At 37.2% G+C, this 20,599-nt stretch overlaps 1 protein-coding gene across 2 annotated transcripts in view; it reads left to right on the forward strand.

Annotated features, from left to right (window-relative positions):
- The window catches only part of LOC145680539 (uncharacterized), a 51,970-nt gene that overhangs the window by 7,867 nt on the left and 23,504 nt on the right, over nt 1-20,599 (forward strand). For both annotated transcript variants that reach the window (XM_081751157.1, XM_081751158.1), the window contains exon 4: nt 18,921-19,070. In XM_081751157.1, coding sequence (XP_081607283.1) covers nt 18,921-19,070 — 150 coding nt within the window. The remainder of the gene's footprint in view (nt 1-18,920; nt 19,071-20,599) is intronic.

Genomic DNA, 20,599 nt, shown 5'->3' on the forward strand with positions numbered 1-20,599 from the left:
CCAGACTGCCACTCTGTATTGAACAAATATATCGCGGTGAGTTTTGCAGGATGTTCTATGGACTGAATATATTTACCGCAGGCAAACCTAACGTCATTGAGCAGTGGCGACTTCTGTCTTAAAACTTTCCAATCATACCATTTATAAATATCAGAATGAAAGAGCATTCAGAATCTGTAATGATCAGAATCAGTAGTTTTCTGATTATTCAAGCATTTAAGCATCTTAGACGACTACATTAATAATGTCAACATCTTAGGTAAAATCTCGTCGACATAGGAAGACTTGTTTAAGAATCTGTATTTGCATTTTTGTATTGAAAGACTTGTATTTCACCAGAACCAAGATACCAAAATTGAATCTAGATAAATCTGGGCTAGGGAAAAAGAAGACATTTATAAAACTGGACTTAAAAAAGAAAAAAAAAAGAAAAAAAAACTCAGGGTCAGGAATGTGGCGACCCATTGCCCAGTTCTTTGGAAATGCAATAGCCTCTGGTTTTTGAGGGGGGAGAGGATCATCACCTTCCTGTAAAACTCCTGCGGCGGATGATGGCCCAGATCACGAATTTGCTGCAGCGGAATGACGTTATTGTAGAATATGATGCTCTGGATAAAGTTGGGCTGATTTTCTGTTGTGACCTGGCGAAGATTATGGGCTGGATTTCCTTTTTAATTATTTTGATCTGCTAGTGCTTAAGTAGATTTGATTTTGGTCGTCCTGGGATCTTGTGAGGACGGAGTGAAGGTTGTTGGCGCATAACCGTACTGGGTCGAGTGATGTCCTGAAAGGAAAAAAAAAACTGGGAATGGGGCTTCCAAATAGGGCTGTTCCTAATTCCGGAATTCCGGAATTTTTCGGAACGGAAATTCCAATTCCGGAATCGGAACACAGTTTCAAGACGTTCCGGAATTCCGGAATTTCGAAACATTCCGGAATTTGGAAACATTCCGGAATTTCGGAACATTACGGAATTTCGAAACATTCCGGAATTTCGAAACATTCCGGAACTTCTTATTGAAAAAATAATTTTTGCTGTTACCCCGAACTGAGAGGTGTGCGCAAAGCTTAGCTTTGAAACTGGATATTGATTCCGCTGTGCTGAAGGAAGGAGTTTTGGTCCACGGCAACTGGTTTGTTTCATTCTCTAGATCCGTTCACTGTGAACGATTGCGCATAAGATTTGAAACTTTGTCTGGTTATCCATAAAGTCTCAATCATAAGTGATTCATTTTAAATTCCGTGATTTTGTTGCAGAAATTCGAGCTAGTCCTTCCCTTTAGTTTGGTTTATCTTCCGAGAAACACCTTTTTTATAAACCACTTTGTATATTCTTTTTTAAATGAATATCGACTGTACCTTTTCCATTTATACGAGGCAACCCTAACAAGAAATTGAACTGCATATCTTTTGATGTATGGCCATTGTTAAGTATAAGTACCTGAAGGAGGGGCAGAGAATCATTTAAAAGAAAATACGATTTTCAGTAATTAAAGGGATAGGATAGTCTGAAATAAAAATGTACAATTATTATGCTGCTGTCCGTATTATGTAAAAATATGCATTATTGATGTTACATGAACTTTTTGGAAACTAGAATCAGTATTTCATATTTCAGGTTCAAATCACGCAAAGCTAAAATTATTAATGCATCGCTTGTATTGTATTTAGTATACTGCATGCTGCAAACAGCAAAAAATTTCTTAGAACAAGGGATTACTGTTTAATGTTTTTTGTAACTTCTATAATCATGATGCTACTGCTGGTTTTTTTTTTTTTTTTTTTTTTTTTTTTTTAATGAAAGCTTTATCAAGCATTATTTGCATAACTTGTCAAAATGTACAACGAGAGTAAATCGAATAGAGGTGCAAACTTTACATAATATCTTATAATTATTCACATGTACGCGCTACTCTTTTCTTGTCATGCGACACTTATTTGAATAACTAACTAAATAAAGGTGTCTATCAGTTAAATACTAAGCATTGGAACCTACGTATGAAGATTAGTTCTAACTCTACTAATCAAAATTTTATGCAAGGTGATAAATGAATTGTGTGAGTGAAAAACATTTAAAATTGGTTTGTTGAGAAATTGTATTAATCACCAATATATTATCAATGTGTAAAAGCATGTTACTTTCTTTAAACAATTACATTGATACAAGCCAACAGAATATGTACATTTTCATACAAAGCTGCAATATGAAGGGTAGTTATGCATTCAGATGAAAGGGTCTGCACCAATGACTAACTAACAACAAGAAAGGTAAATGTTCAATTAGTATACCCGAAATTGTGAGTAGCGATGGTAAAAGTTAAAAATGAAAGAAATCATTTCGTAAATGCATTAAAAGTATTAGCCTAATGTTCATATTTCACTCTTACGAAATAATTAATTTGTATCAAAAATTATTCGTACTTCGCGTAAATTGATCTTTACAAAAATTGATGTCTTACTTTCCTTGAGTAGAAAAGTTGGCGAAAACTTTCTTTCTCCTGATTTCTCAAATAAATCAGATAAAAAAGATCAATGAGATAAAAGAAGTTTGTTAAGCTAAAAGTCCCTAAAGCCCATTTTATGCGATGCAATTTTCTATGCAATCTTGCATGCTAAGAGTCATGCGTTCAAATTATTTCGTGTAATAATAATTAACATTCAACTTTCCATAGTAAATTGCACGTATTTCACCTTGTTCGGAGATAGAACATGTGCAATCTACCATGGAAAGTTGAATTCTAATTTTTATTACAGGAAATAATTTGAATGCATGTCTCCTAATTTTGCATACATAATTGCCTTGTCTAATATCGTCTAAGTCTACTTTCCCCTAATTTTAAAAAAAAAATCATCTGGGCATTTATATGAAAATTGACATTTAATACATGCCCTTATAATATTTTATCCACATCATTGTTCTCTAACAGTATTATTTTGTAGCACAGAAATTTTGCTTTTTCTTTCAATAGTAATTTACATTTACATTTTTGTTGCATTATTTGATGACGTCTCAGGTAGCATCAGTTATACCATTTCAGGGTTTCAGTTGTCAAAATTTTCACAATTATGTATTACTCATGTGTACTCCTTGTACTTTAGATTAAAAGTTCATTAATATAATTCCAAATGACATGACTATAAATGTTTCGTGTGCTCTTGTATTGTTTGCTTAATAGTAAAACAAATATTTTGGAATTAAAATGCCAAACATGTAAATTGTTTCCTTGTTGGTACTTCGAAATACAAAATGGCAATGATTGAAAAAAAAAAATGTAAAAGATAAAGATAAAATGCTGTACTTTATTCCAATAATTGTAAATACGAGAATGCATAACTGTTTAAGACATGTTGCTACTGTATTCCATAGATACCAAAGTGAAAACGAGAAAGTATTTGCGAGTAAATTTGTGGGATTAAAGCCTTGTAATAATGTTTGAGAACCATTGCCTCAGGACTGTTTCGAACTTTTATATTCAAACTTCGAACTAATATTAATATTACGATTCCAGAATCAACAGTGAGCTTCAAAATTTCAGTCTTGAAAACAATTCCGAAATTCATACTTTTGAGCATTCCACAATTCCAAACTTTTGGAATGTTACGGAATTTACGGAACATTCCGGAACTTCGAAACGTTCCGGAATTTCGGAACATTCCGGAATTTCGAAACGTTCCGGAATTTCGGAACATTCCGGAATTTCGAAACGTTCCGGAATTTCGGAACATTCCGGAATTTCGAAACGTTCCGGAATTTTGAAACGTTCCGGAATTTCGAAACGTTCCGGAATTCCAAAATTCCGGAATTCCGGAACATTCCGGAATTAGATGAATTCCGAATTCCGGAATGCGAAATCGAATTCCGAACACCCCTACTTCCAAAGAAGCCTAGCCTCTACCATGAGCCAATGGGATGGTGGGTTTCTTAAGAATACCCATCAGTCGAGGATAGAAGTGACACTGGCTCCTCGCACATTGAGGTTAGAGTCATCCCTCAGCTCCCTGACAAGGGTTATGTTGGGTAATAACTACCCACCTCATTGGTCCTCCAGAACGATGATGGGAAAGTGGATGGAATCTATATATTAATAGCAGTGTCTGTGAACAAAAAACTTCAGATCCAAATTGAAAGTGACTATATTTGTGACACTCAGTCTCTTGAAGCACCCGACCAATCTCGCCCGATCAAATTTTTGACGTAGATGCAGTTCTGGTCTAGGAGTGTTTTTAGCTATTCTCTTTGATGGTACAACTTAGGGAAGGGGGAGAAGGGAGAACTATAAAAAAATAAATAAAACTTAATCCGCCTTATGCAGAGTCATTTTGACCTATGATTAGCATTATACTAAAGGACTGACTACTGTAGGAAACATGTTAGTCGAACCCTTTGGCATGGCACTAATCACGCATAAGAACGACTCTGTCTAAGGCCCAATAACTCTTGAACCAAACGACCAATCTCGATCAAATTTTCAACATAGATTATGTTCGTGCCTGGGATGGATTTTACCATTTCACTTTGAGGGAACAACGTAGGGGATGGGGAGATATACAAAAATCAATAAATATAAAAATAAAAGTGACCATGTTCGTGAGTTAATAATTCTTGAACTACCCGATCGATCTCAATCAAATTTTCAACATAGATGAAGTTCGAGTCTGGGAAGATTTTTATTTCATTTTGATGTAGAACTTAGGGGTGGGGAGGAGGGTAAATATATGAAAATGTATAAAACTTGATAACTCTTGAACCATCCGACAGATCTCGATCAAACTTTTAACCTGGGATGTTTTCGTCATTTTATTTGACGGCACAATGTATGGGGGGGGGGGGGGAAGGGGACATGTAAAAACAATTAATAAAAGTGACTGTTTTGTTACTTCAACACGCTTAAACCACCGAACTGATCTTAATCAAATTATCAACATAGATGAGGTTCGGACCTGGGGTAGTTTTTACCATATCCCTTTGACGGTAGAACTTAGGGAAGGAGGAGGGTATATATATATATATATATATATATATATATATATATATATATATATATATATATATATATGTGTGTGTGTGTGTGTGTGTGTGTGTAAATTGAAAATCACTATATTTGTGACTCTAAATCTCCTGAACCGACCGACCGATCTTGTTCAAATTTACATCATAGATGAGGTTCAGGCATGGGATCGTTTTTATGATTTCAATTTGACAGAGCAATGTAGGGAGGAGGAGGGGGAGATATAAAAATCAATTTATATAGACTGAAAGTGACTATTTTTGTAACTTAATAACTCTTGAACTATCCGATCGAGCTCAATCAAATTTTCGAGATACATGAGGTTCGGATCTGGAAACATTTTTGTAATTTCACATCATGGCGTGCCTCGCAACAAGGTTAGGGGAGAGGGATGTATAAAAATCATTGAAAATATCAAAGAGCTCTTTAACCCAGCGAAATCGGCGTGCGTTTTAGATTCGAGGACGTCTTAAATTCGAGTAATTATCGAGAAATTCTTAATTAGATATTAACGTGTTATTAAAACTACTTTGCTAGTCATAAATATCTTTAATTTTGTATCATATTCAATCATTCAGGTAACAATAGTGTCCTGCGTTTGCGCAGGACGTTCGGGTTTGCTAGTTACAGTTATTTTCAAACCATGGCTCTGCATCAAATCCCCTTAAAAGAGAGAGAGAGAAATAATACATTAATGAAAACTAACGAGAAAATACAGTGGAACATGTCTCACGGGATTTGGTTTTTGAAGACACAAAGAAAGAAACGGCTGGTAGTTTGAACGAACTTTCACCATTTATTTTACTTAGACATTTGCAGCGTATTGCCACTGGAACTTTTCCACCGGTGCATATTCGCAAACTTAGAAATGGAATTCTTTTTATATCGACTGTCAACGACAGCCAATAATACAAGTTGAAGCGGATCATCAACTGAACATCAACATAAGCGTGAGAACTTGTTTTGACCTTTGAAGCTTGTCGGAAGCCGAAATACAGACGAATTGCTTGAACAGCATGTTGTGGATGATCAAGCGAATCTACACCCGCAAGAGTGGCGAGTACAACCGACGGATTTCTATATCATTGTGTTTGGCATACCAGACCTACTTGTTAATCTTACTGTAGTATATTTACCGCTTAAAGATGAAATTATACATTTCTATCCTTTTTCACTGTTTTAAATGTGTTCATTTTGGACACTCATCTACGTCATGCAGTGCCTCTGTTCTATGGCAGTTCTAACGCAGCATATGGTTCAATACAATGTACGGCCCCGCCTAATTGTGCCAATTGTAAACCAGCACATCCGGCTTGGTTCTCGTGACTGCCCGTCATTCAAGGAAGAAGTATTTCGTGAACTTATTATTACTGAAAATATTTCTTCCGCTGAGGTCAAGCGCAACATCAGACTGGTGCATACTTTTGCCTTCACTATGCTGTGGAATCTACTCGTTCGCAGGGAACACGGATTGCCGATGTCAGCACTCAAACATGTGATGTTCCTGTTGCGCCAGCAGTGAACACTACACAGCAGCCACCAATATCCATTGCTATTCAAACCAACACTACTTCTGGAGAACTTTCCTTGATCCCGCTCAGTTATCCTTCAGAGAACAATTCCTAAAGAGTACACCAGTTCCACGTTGAAATAACCTAAAAAGTTGACTACTACTGAATCTAAGTCCATATAGGACTTTGCAGTTAAACGATGTGTTAAATCTCAACCTGTTGCTCCTAGCACATGTACCGTGAAACGGAAACCTCCATGTCAGCAGTCTTTGAGTTCTCTGGTTAAGAGAAAACAAACACTCATCACTCAATCTAGCACACAGTTGATACATCTATGATGGAAAGTATGAGGGGACAATCTTGATGATTTCCATCTTTTTAAAGGTAAGAAACAAAAAGAAAAACATAGTAGGCCTTCAGGCGTTCTTAATTCTACCCCATAGTGGCTCTTCTGCAGTGGAATATGAATAACTATTCCAGTCACTTCGAAGAATTTAAAGCTTGCTGTCACTCATTTTGTAATTTTCTGCCTCCAAGAAACTCACCTTACCGCTACTTGCTTCTCTGTTGTTTCCGGCTATACTGTTTACCGCCATGACAAGGACGGCGATGTTTGTGCCGCTTGTGGAGTAGAAATTGGCAACAGGACGAATATTGTTCCTTCCAGTCGTAGCTGTTCAAGTGTTTTATATATATATATAAGGGTCATTCCATATGAGATCACCAAATTTGAAACTAAAATGTGGTTCTTATGTTTTAGATTTTCTTCAAATTTTGTACAAATGTTGTGGTATCCAAACATAGCACACCTGTCAAATTGTACAGCTCTACGTCGAAGGGGACTACTGTAGGAGCCATTTGAAGTTTGGGGGTTTTGTGCAAAAAGCACCTATCTTCGCCTTCGACTTAAAGTATTGAAACCGCTAGATCTCTGAAGATGCTGAAGCTATTTGAAAATGGTTTTCACTAAGACAACCTTAGAATTCGTAGCATTTAAAACATTGTAGTAATTAACTGCCCAAGTAAGGTTAAGCATACACGGTGTATGAATTTCACCATCAAAGAGCAAAAAAAGAAGGAAAAATAATGTCAAAATTTGGCAACTATTTCTGAAAAAGGCCCACCTAACACCAACCTGAAATTTTCAAAATAAGTAGCCCTGGTGTTCCTCTTTAACATATAAAAAAATTAGGAAGGCGTTTTTTAGTATGTTCAAGATAAACAAATTATGGCACAATGTAAGTTGAGGGCGGATTTAGACACTTTTTGCATAAGACCCCCAAATTTCCAATGTCTGTTTCCAATTTTCCGTGTTGAAAATGTTTATAATTGTCAAGACTGAGGTGACTGAATAAATGAATTGTGCCAGAAATCTGAAACTTCAAGTACCATTGCTGAAGGGACTCAGATTCTGTCATTAGTTCGAAAACCATTGACGACTATGAAAGTTGTTGAAACATTTCAAACAACCGAGTATCTCGTTCGTAATGCCCAGAAGATCAGAAAGGAACATTCTGTCTTAGCCAAACCTGGTTCTAAGAAAGGATATAGTATTCCTGCAAACACCTTTAATTTAGTCACAGGATTTTACAACATGATGAAGTGCCCTGAAGTGCTGGATTGAGTGTCAGTGTCAGTAAGCATATGAATTTCACCATCAAAGAGAAAAAAGAAGAAAAATAATGTCAAAATTTTACAATTATTTCTAAAAAAAAGGCCCACCTAAAATCAACCTCAAATTTTCAAATTAAGTAGCTCTGGTATTTCTGTTTATCATATAAAAAAATAGGTGGGTGTTTTTTGATATGTTGAAGGAAAAATACATAATTCAAGTCTCATATTATTTAATTTTCTAGTAATATGACTTGCATGGCTAAGTATGTTCTTCTACAATGGTTGATGATTCTTATGAAATAATAATAATAATAATAATAATAATAATAATAATAAAAGTAGAAATTCTCCCTTAAATGTAATTTATAAAGTTATTTTAGAACAAAATATGTGCCTATTTCGCAGCCTATATAGTGTGTTTGATTTAACAAAAGAAACACTGAACAATAGTAAACTATCGTTATATAATACACAAATAACTTTTACATGTTTGGTTGATTCTAAGCAATTTGAAATAGTGAGCCTAAGATCTCTCATCACCAATTTTAGAGGTCTTCTCAGTAGCTTGAATTTCTTCAGAAATACTATAATTTCTGCCAATACCAGTTGAAATACTTGGTACCCCAATATTAATGATGCAGTTTTCGTATGGAATCTAGCATGTGTCAGGTGTTTTTGGCCAGAAAAACATTTTCGTGGGTCCATGGGGATGAAGGAAATTCACATTAGTCACAATGTTCCTGTGAATTCTCAACTAATTTTCCAATCCACCATTTCTCTTCAAAAATGCACGCAATAAATTGCTCACATGAAAGCTGAATGTCTTTCGATTCTCCTCAAGTATTTAGAGTGAATGTTGTCTTTGAAGAAGATACACAACTGACTTCAAGTTTCAACAGGCTTATGTGTTCATAATGATGAATTTCACGCGTCCTTTGCAACGTTATGGCTTTTCTAGTCTCTCTTGAAGCATTGAACAAAGGTTTCCAACATATTCCAGCATAAAAAAGCGTTTGGTTATAGTTGATAATAGTTTGACATTGGTTGTAGTTTGAGGAAATTCGAAGAAATCGGCAACAGTAACAATCCGGTCATCCAGTGGCCTCTGTAAACTAGTATTGTCTAGACATTTCAGCATCTCAACTGTCATCGCAAACACTTTTGCCGTGACTTGTGGCAAAATAGTTCCACTCACAAGTGAGTCCAAAATCACTCATGTAGGCATAAGTTGACAAAGTTCTTTTTATAGTCTTTATATCGGGCTGCTGACCCATCTCCAAAGTAGATAACGTGTTTAATTTGAGGAAAAACATCGTTAACATACATCAAAGGAATAAGTTGGAAAACATAAAATGTAACTGTATCGTGCTTTAACATCACTGACACAACATAGTGGAACATTTGATAACAGAAGTTACAGGATCTCTTAGGATCTTGCATTTAAAAAGATTAGAATGTTGCACAGTTGGGTAGATTTTGGTCCAGTGCTACACCTAAACTTCATCTTGAATAATACAGGAGTAGTTTTCAGCAAAATCAACTACAATTAAGCATGATTTGTTATCCAAAGTCTCTATTGCGTGTATTTGAAGTAGTTGCTCTGGGATTTGGCTATGAAGTGATGCTGCGCTAATTTGTCATTTTATTCCTACCAAAATCTCAATGAAGTCGTCTGTATCTTTAATCATTGTCTCCATTTCGGTTCTGTCAATTTGAATCCATTGTTTGTACTTACATCTTATAAGTGAGCTAGTTCTTTTAATGCACAAACGAGATACTCGGTTGTTTGAAATGTTTCAATAGTTTTCATAGTCGTCCATGATTTTGGAACTAATGACAGGATATGAGTCCCTTCAGCAATGGTACTTGAAGTTTCAGATTTCTGGCACAATTCATTTATTCAGTCACCTCAGTCTTGACAATTATAAACATTTTCAACACGGAAAATTGGAAACAGTCATTGAAAATTTGGGGGTTTTATGCAAAAAGTGCCTAAATCCGCCCTCAATTTACATTGTGCCATAATTTGTTTTTCTTGAACATACCAAAAACACCTTCCTAATTTTTTATATGTTAAAGAGGAACACCAGAGCTACTTATTTTGAACATTTGAAGTTGGTGTTAGGTGAGCCTTTTTCAAAAATAGTTGCCAAATTTTGACATTATTTTTCCTTCTTTTTTGCTCTTTGATGGTGAAATTCATATGCTTAACCCTACTTGAGAAGTTCTTTTCTACAATGTTTTAAATGCTACGAATTCTAAGGTTGTCTTAGTGAAAACCATTTTCAAATAGCTTCAGCATCTTCAGAGATCTAGCGGTTTCAGTACTTTCAGTCAAAGGCGGACTTAGGTGCTTTTTGCACAAAACTCCCCAAACTTCGAATGGCTCCTACAGCAGTCCCCTTTGAGGTAGAGCTGTAAAATTTGACAGGCGTGCTATGTTTGGATACCACAACATTTGTACAAAATTTTAAGAAAATCTAAAACACATGAGCCACCTTGATTTGTTGATTTCATATAAAATGGCCATATACAACCTATCACCTTTTGCAACATCTGAAAGTTTTACATCGTCTGATCCAGATTACATATATTGTGAACTCCCACATCCAGTTATTCTGGTGATGAACTTGAACTCTTATCAGACGCGGTGGCTCAGTGGTACAGCGTTCACCTCTGGTGCGTGGGGTCCCAGGTTCGATCCAGGCTCGCGCCAGATGAGCTTTGTAGTGGACAAACACCGTGTGCTTGGGTTTTGTCGGGGTTCTCCTATTTCCTTCCACTTTTTTATTTCACAATTTCATACATTTTTATATCACCGTCTCCCTTAGCCTCGGTGCATAATCGTGGGACGTTAAACTAAATATTTCTTCTCATTTTCAGTTCATTTCAACTCTTACCATGAACTGTGAAGTTTCCCTCGTATCGAACGTTGAGGTAGAGAATTTGCAAATTTTCTTGACACTTCACATTTCATCTTACTAAACGATGGCAGTCCAATATATTTTTGCACAACCACAGGAACGTATTTACATTTGGATCTTGTCTGCAGCTCATGATTTGAAGCTAATCTTCAGTGGCGGGTTTATCACGATTTATGTTGTAGCGATCACTTTCCGATCATTCTCACTTTGATACCTGCTTTACAGTTTACTCAATTGCCTTGTTACAGTCTTCGCCGTGTACACTGGGAACAGTTTTCTGGCAGCAACTCGAGGTCTTCCACAGTAGTGTGGTATCTGTTGCCAATGTCTTGATTCCATTGTTAGATGGGGCACCTCGAAAACTTATTGTTCCTTAGTGGTCGGAAGAAATACGTAAAGCTATCGTCGCACGACGTCGAGAAATTTGGGCCAGAGCTCGCTACTTGATTAAACAAGGAAATGGTGTAGTTGGTGCGACTGTCTCCAGTTTAACTATAGTTCAGTGAGTGCTTAAAGTCCGTAGTCATGAGGGCTGGTTCACTTCCATCGACGTTTCTGCACTTCTTTGCAAGACGAACTGATTACTCACGGAAGCTAATTGTCAATGAATTGGGCCAGCATTTTACTGTAGTTTCTACTTCAGCTAGTTATTCGCCTGACTTTCTACAAGTTAAAGCACGAGCAGAATGTAAATTTTTACATTTTGCGTCATCAAATAATGAAGTTTACAACTTACTTTTTGCCGCTGCTGAACTTACCACTGCTTTCACCAGCACTAAAAACACAACACCTGGACCAGACTCCACACATAATGCTATGCTTCACAAATTTCCTGCCACTGGTAAACGTCTTCTTTTAGATCTGTATAATGGTATCTGGATTGAATGCTTTTTTCGTGCTGCCTGGCATGAAGCTTATAGGGTAGAAGAGGGGAAATTGGGAGATATGTTTTTTCAACTTTTTTTTTCTCACAGGTTATAGGTGTTTTTCTAGTTTTTAACAACTGATTGTATGTCACAGGTTCTTCTGCAACTACTTTGATAGTGGTAAGCTTTCGACATGTTTACTTTTGATCATTGGCGGATTAAACCAAACGTCTTAGGGGGGGCTCTTTATTGTAGAGTGGGATATGTTCCCCGAATTCCCCCCCCCCCAAAAAAAGAAAGGTAAAACGGATTCAGGAAAAGTGGGTGAAAGATATAATTGCTACGGAATTTTCACCACAATGCCCCCTCCCCGAAAAGATATCCTGTCTACAGGCCTGGTCGTGGCTATGCTTTACTAAATATTTCGCTAGAAAAAATATCAGGTTAAACATATTTTAGAACGCTCATAATGTTTCTGTATTTTAGTAAAATGAATTAAACAAAAGGACAAAAGAACTTACAAGTTTCAACGCAAAACACGCTTTTCGGCGAATACCACACAAAGCGTATTTGTCGATATAATATTGTCGCGATCTACGACAATGTCCCTATGACATTTAAAAGTGCTAGTCCATTCAGCCGCTTTTCGCCAAAACGAGATCGCAACCACGTTTTCAGTCGGTGCAATGTCGATTAAGATTGTTCTGCACTGGCCACGCTCGAATGCAGGGTTACAAATTTAGTTGATGTTGAGTTAAACGTCCTTTTCAGGAGCGAGGCTATATGAGACCTACTGATTAACGTGGAATCCGTACCACAGGGTTACAAGTATGCGCAGCAGTTTTCGAATAGTCACGTGAAGATCTTCGTCGCTGGTGGTTAAGGCCTCCAACGCAGTCCGTGATAGAGTTCCATTTAGAAGTGCAGATTGCAAATTCAGAACTAAAGAGGGAAAACAGCATTTTTTCTTGAGTTCCGATAGTTTTGTAAAATCTGTCTGCTAGAACGCGGAAGTTGTTGCTCAGAGTTTAGTCAGTTGCGCGTGTTGGCAATAGAATGTTGAGTCCGTATACATTTAAAACTTCCTGCGCAAGACGAGTTTTGAGGTCTTCTACAACCGACTAAAATCAAAGGAATGTAGACAGTTCTCCAGTAGTAAGATGTCGTGTCATCTGCCCTGAGGTTCGTACGATGTGTTGTCTTTGGGTGAGATGAGAAGTTTGAATCTGCACGTCGACACTGGAAAACCATTCTGGATGTTGCTTCGAAAGTTGCCTTGAATTCTTTGCTGTTTGAACGCTTCTTGTTTAATGCTGCGATTGTGTCCTGAATGGCATCTGACGTTGCGTTCATGTCTAAATTTGTCTTCTGCAAAAGTCGATTGAGGGGAGGGTTATCGTGAGAACACCCTGAAGACACGTAATAGTTACGATAAACTCGCTGTCGTACATGGCAGAAGAAAGTGCCCATGCTTTGGCTGCTGTATCTAACTCGGATCATTTGGAACACACTATAGAACCTCACTTATTTATTGGAATTTCACGTAAAATTGTAACACCGCGTCGTTCCCTTCAACCCATCTCGTTTCACACAATGTCTCCAACTGGCCACTAACCATAAGCTTAAGGACAGTATTACGTTTTGATGATGCGGTGAAAAACGCAATGATCTCTTTCGTTGTTCCCAGACAGTTCCTCATGCACTGCACTGACGACGACCTGGAGATGGACAAGTTGAGGCTGTGACTGCAATATGAACAGTGCAGCGCGTTTGAAGCCTCTTTCTGGATCTCCTGCACTGCCCGGCGACTTTGAGAGGTCATGACGGCGCAACCATCTGTACCAATACCAACGCAGTTTTTCGGGTCGCGTGAGAAGTCTCGTAGCAAACATAGAACAATTTCTCCAATTTTCCATCAGTCAGTGAGAGTTCGGGCGGTTCTGCGTCTTCGGATTTCGAGCTCGAACCAATGACCTCACCTTTCAGCTCTGCTGATCGAGGATGAATAAAACCGAAGCAGTCTTCTCTTATTTCACCCATGTGTTCGTACCGTAGAATCAAAGACAGCTGAGATGTGTGCGAAACGACCGTAGTCTCATCAAACATAATAGAATAAAACTGATCCTCTCGCACTCGATTGACAATTTTGCAGACGTGATTTCTCATCCCCAACCCTCAATGAGGGCATTTTTTTTTTATCGGCAAAAATGATCCTTTTCGATGCTTTCTTCCAGTGATTCTTTAAGATATCGTCACTACAAGCCATTCTAAATTTGAGCAATTCTCGAAAATTGCCCTCGTTGAACTTAGTTTCTGCACTGTCACCATCTGAGGTCCAATTATCCACACACGCACCGTCCTTGTGCAAGGGCGCCGATCCTGGGGGGCCGGGCCCCCCAAATCTCATGTGGGCCTCCCTATTGTAGTTATGAATATACAATATTTGATATAATTTGAATGCAATTTGTCTTAAAATCCTCATATATATACATTCTGTATCTGAATGGCCTCCCAAATTTAGGTAGAAATCGGCGCTCTTGTCCGTGTGGCCTTGAAAAGCAATGCCTTGACTCCCAAGGAATTACACATTTCCCAACATTAATTTCAGTTTGTCGTGATTTTGGATGACTTGTCTTCTTGACGAGTTGGTTTGATTCTCGACTGATTTCACTGGTCCTCAGTAGTTTTTCAGAAACGCTTTTCCGACCTCAAGAGCGTTAATGTGATATTGTGCCTTGTTGTGAGTTTCTAAAGTACCGTAGAAAGTAGCGAATTTATTCAAAGTTTTAATCTCAAGAGTTTGGAGAGGCACGTTTCTTCGATAGCCCCCCCCCCCTTCAAAACCCGTTGCAAAAAGTGAGCAATATTTACAAAATAAATATCTCTCTCCTTATGGAAAAGAACCAGCCATGGATAGTTTTCCAGATGTTCTGTCCTCAAATAACCTCGTCCTTCTTCCTGAGATTTATCTGATATTATGATTCGAATTATCGTTAGCGTAAACGCGGAATGCTAAACGGAGACTATTTTTAAATAGAATTTAAAGAATTAACCCTCTTTTGAAATAATGCAAGAATGATCCCAAACTTTCGTTCGTGTGGCGGTAATCTTCGAGCGGCAGTGTGTGTAATTTTAATATTTTAGAGGGCTCTTGGGGGGGGGGGCGATCGCCCCCTCGCCCCCTCCTTTAATCCGCCCATGCTTCTGATGCTGCAACATTTTTATTGTTGTTGGTTTGATTTCCACCCAATTATCCCCAAGGGGTGCAAAATGATTAAAACCATTGCTGGTGCACATAAACGCGTAAAGGTAGTTGGATGTAAATGAAAAAAATCAAGCTTTCATTTGGTGTGTATAACTTGTATTCCACTTAAAAACTAAGTTTTATGTGGCCTAGGAAAAAATTATACCTTTGTTTACGCAAAGTAAGGAGTAACTTATTTCTAAATCTCAAAGATATTTGAATGCCTTTTCAAGCGTTCCAGCTATTGTTTGTAGCATAGTATATTGTCCTGTGAACAGCAAAATGTATCCAATACGAAAAAACTACAAGCGGTCATAACTTTAACCGAAAACGTTATAAAATTAAAAAAAAAAAAAAAAAAGCGTAGGAGAAGGTAATAAGACTAACGCTAAATAACTATAAACTATTACAGTAGAATATGTGTTGGAACTGTGGATTGATAAACAGGTCCTATTTACAGCAGCATCATTATTGGCATACGCAACGGCCACTGGTGGCCTAAGTTGAATAAAATAACTTAATAAGCACAATGCACTATGAAACACAAGTGTACAAAAGACCAAGATAGCACAATCATTTAAATGAATTCTAAGCAAAAAATGTTCACTTAAGGCATTCCACCCATTTACCCCCACATCATGCGCCCAATTACCCCCGGGGGGTAATTGAGAGGTACAAATTTTAACTGCCTCACAGTGAGGATTCAAGATTGCTGCTCTTCACGGCACCATCCTTATGATGTTTTTAAGCAACAGTAAAAAACCAGGATCAAAACATGAACAGATGTGCTATTTATTGTGACTCAAACTAAAACACACAGACCTGAAACCTGGTTTCAAATATGTCATTTCTCAATTAAATCTTTTTTTTTTTTTTTTTTCATTTCATTATTACACCCTCTCAAAATTCATCTAAGCCTTTTTTCTGATCAACATCTACCCACCCAAAATTTTGGGTATAATTAAATTCTATAAAAATATACTGAAATAAATGAAAAATGTAAATTTTTAAAAAGTTTTCCGCCCTATTTCCCCCTCTACCCAATTCCCCCTTCTACCGAGGGGCGCGGTGGCTCAGTGGTAGAGCGTTCACCTCCGGTGCTTGGGGTCACTGGTTCGATCCCAGCTCGCGCCGTATGGACTTTGTGGTGATCAAACACCGTGCTCGTGGGTTTTATCGGGGTTCTCCCGTTTCCTCCCACTTTCTTCATTCCACCATTTCATTCATTTCTCATAATCACCGTCTCCTTTAGCCTAACCGGCATAATCGTAGGACGTAAAACTCAAAGATTTCATTTCACCCCCCCCCCCCCCCCCTTCTATCCTATTCTTCCTGTCCTGAAACCTGGGAAATCGGCTATGTCCAGCTCCGGTTACAGGCCAATTGCCTTAACGAGTTGTTTATGCAAGTGTTTGGAGAAATGATCATTGCACGCTTAGTGCGATATTTGGAAACTGATTCCTTGCTTTTCTCAAGTGTCGCTTCTTGGGCTTCCGTTCCACTACTGATCATCTTGTTCGTCTTGAGAGTGCAATCCAGGATGCTTTTCCCAATCGCCAACATCTGATTGCCAATTTCTTTGACTTTCTGAAGGCTTATGACACCACTTGACGTTGCAGAATTTTACTTCACCTATTTCTTTTTGAAGTACGAGACAATATGAGCCTCTGCACCAGTTTCTTGGAGGATCCATACTCTCCAACTGCTTCTTGCAAGAAAACGGCGTTCGACAAGGTGTCTTAAGTGTAGCATTCTTTGCTGTGGCGATAAGTAATACTGTATCAGATACTAGCTCCCGTTCATGGAATGTTGTATGTGGATAAACTGGTAATTTATTGTCGCTCCTGTGATCTCCATGTTGCTGCTAGACAATTAAAACTCACTTTGAACATGCTTTCGCATTGGTCAACGACTATGGAGTTCTTTCTACATCGACAAGACTCTGTCTACTTTTGTCGCTTACGCAACTGCGCATATTATCCAGACCTTTATCTGGGCCACACAAGCTTGTCATTTATTGACAGCATCCGATTTTTAGCCCTCCAGTGTGATCACCGGGTTTATTGGACAGTCCATCTACGAGAGCTAAAATGTCGGTAAGAGCACTCAATGTTGTGAAAGTGTTCCATATTTCTGGGGGTGCTGATTGCCTTGTCCTTGTAAGATTGCTTCATACCCTAATCCACTCAAAATTGGACTATGGATGCCTTGTTTATGGATCAGTCAGACGTATCACGTTACGCCAACTGAGCACTGTCCTCTTCGTCTTGGTGTACGTTTGGCGAAGTACAGTCCTGTTCTTAGTTTATATGTTGAAGCAGACTAGTTATCATTAACTCAGCACCGTCATCGACTGATGCTCTACTATTTTGCTCATCTAAAGTTAATGCCGTATTATCCTTTATCTGTTCCATTGGAAGCTGGAGATGGCTACCAACGTTATCAGGCACGATTCAACACTATCAGGCTTTTGGAATTTGTGCTCTGGAACTTTTGGATGACCATGCCGTCGAAGTTCCTCTTTATATCAGTTAGGTTTTCTATCTACACCGCCATGAAAGATACATCGTCCAGATATATATATAATATCATCTGTTCCAATATAACAAACCAAGCACCAACTCTCACGAATTTCAATGAAAGTTTCGTTCCGTAGAGCAGTTTCAAGACTTAACTGTATTTTTTTTATGATGGTTCCAAAGGTGTTGATTTTGTTGGAAGTGCTTTTTTTTTTTTTTTCTACAGCTACACATACTTATGGTTTTAAATTACACTACTTTTTCTTCAATATTCACTGCCGTATTGGTTGCAATTTTACACACTTGTGTCTCTACGTGTCATACACGCAATATCTTAATCTTTTGCGACTCGGAAAGTGCTCTGAGTAGCCTTCTGGATATAGACTTCGTCCAGCACATGTCATAGACTGTTAGCACGGGGATGTGAGATACATCTCTATTGGGTTCCGAGCCATGTTGACATAGCTGGTAATGAAGAGAGTGACTGTGCAGTACTGCCCGTGAAGGAAGAGAACTTCATCTCCCCAGACCCAGCATAGATCTGTATTCGCTATTTACTGCTCAGTTGCATCAACACTGGTAGCTTGATGGGACCAGGCTATCAACAATAAATTACTTTTACTCAAATTGCACTTGGTGTCTGGACCACCAGCTCAAAATCTTCTTGACAGGAGGAACGAATTCTAACTCAGCAAAAATTTACTTTGCTTTCCCCAAATCTTTCCTCTCCTTTTTCCTTTCGCTCCTCTCCGTCTTTCCCTTTCTTCATTTGTGTTTTATTGATCGAATATAGAATATATTTAAATCATTAAAAGCTTCATTTTTTCACTAACTATTCTTTGAAAGGTTACTGCGTATAACGTGATTGTTTTAAAACACATGTCAAAAAACTAGATGTGACATCATATTTATTTTATTTTATTTTTTATTATTATTATTTTTACATTATATTTATTCCAATTTGTTTATTCTGAAGAGAATGATGTACTAACCATAAAGTTAGGATGAATACCGTTGTAGCAGAATAGCTATTTAAATAAAAGTCTCAAAAATTGCTTGGAAACCCCCATACTCCAAAGGATTAAAATGAAACCAAACCTGTATTCGAGATTGTATCCAAGCAAGTATCGTCATCGAAAATTGAACCCAAATCATGCATGTTAGCTACAGAGCTACGCTTCTTGAAGGTTATTTTTCTTTATGGTAGTATTTGTAATTTGTCTTTATTTACAGGAGGACATGACTGATAGTATCTTAGAACTAAAGCGTCAGATTAGTAGTTTGAAGGAGGAAAATCAGAATTTGAAAGTAAAAGTGCGAAAGATGGAAGAGGAAGTGGTCAAAAAGGACAAAGAAATTGAACGACTAATGGACCCTAAAAAGGTAAGTTTTATAATCTTATAATGGACGTTGCAACTGTATTGTGGCAGCAGGGGCTCAGGAGGAGTACAAGAGTGGAGTTCGAGCTTAGTCGTGTCCTGTTTGCCTTATAATAGTCAAACGCTGTTGGTTTGAACACAAGTTATCTCGAGGTACATTCTCTTTTATCATTCCATCAGGCAGTTTAATCATCATTCATTTGTGTTATTACTTCTGTCATCGTACACTATAACCCGTATGTAACTAATTGCTTGGGATTTTTGGGTTTTTACTTCTTTTTCTCCCCACTAAATAGGAGTAAGATTACAAAGTTGACATATTTAACATCTTGCTTCAAACAGGTTGTTAAGTGATAGACCACCGAATCTGACCTACTGATTTAAAAATACATACAGTATCAGTGTTTTTACCTTACCAAAACTAAAAATACAGTACTGAAATCCAGAGTAAAAATGATGAAACATATCAATGTAAAAAACTAAGAAAATCCTGAAGAAAATTTGCTAACATTAACATGATTATCACTTATTTGCAATATCGACACTTTTTTTTTTTTTTTTTTTGGTCGAAATTGTCAAAATATACTATACAAATAGACTTACCGATTCAGGTAATCTGTTGTCCCGTGATTGATGTATGCTTTCTAATGCTAATTCTTCCTCTGTTTTTCGATAAATGCGGGAAATTCACTAATACGATTCTCCTTAAATGCATTATGTATATGGCATCATATTTCAAAACCAAATTAATATTTCGTTACATGAGGGAAAGTAAAATCGGGATTATACGTGTATATGACAGAATTGGTAATGAAGTCAATCCATATGAAGTGAATCAATGAGGAGTTGCTTGAAACAAAAAACGTATTATTCAAGAAAGAAGAGTTTATCTTATGTCCAATAATGTTTAATGAAATGCAATATAGTCCAAATCTAATCGAACAATTGACATTAAAATTGATAAATTTTCAATGTTCGAAAGCATATCAACGTAAAAGAAATGTAATCTCAGGCTTAATTCTAGAGTAGGGAGCTACCTAAATGTAGTATATAAAAAACAAAAATAAAGAGTTAGAGTTGCTTCCGTTACAAAATACAGTGTTTCCAAAACAGAAACTTAGAAGAAGAAGAAGAAGAAAAAGGACATGCTGTATTTTCGTTGGGACAAAGTTTTAAAATCTAAGATTTTGACTGATAAACCCTCCATGTGTATTATATTGCTGTACAAATATCATGTGAAGATTTATCAACAAGTCAAGTTACATGACAATAAATATCACACACACAAAAAGGAGAAAAATGTATTATTTAACAATAATAAATTATACTCATATGATTTCAACTAATATGTTGTAATACATTTTAACGATCTGCGTTATATGGAGTAGCTGACATGATGTAAATGTTAAATGAACAAAATAATTTAAAATTGTTGATAATTAGAAAATTGTTCATGGTCCCTTTATGTTCGAATTAAAGAAGTTCCACATACAAATAATTTAGGCCTATTTAGTCCTTATTTTATAGCACAGT

The sequence above is a fragment of the Thermobia domestica genome, chromosome 3 (assembly GCF_964235325.1).
Source record: "Thermobia domestica chromosome 3, izTheDome1.hap1.1, whole genome shotgun sequence".
Classification (NCBI taxonomy): Eukaryota; Metazoa; Arthropoda; class Insecta; order Zygentoma; family Lepismatidae; genus Thermobia; species Thermobia domestica.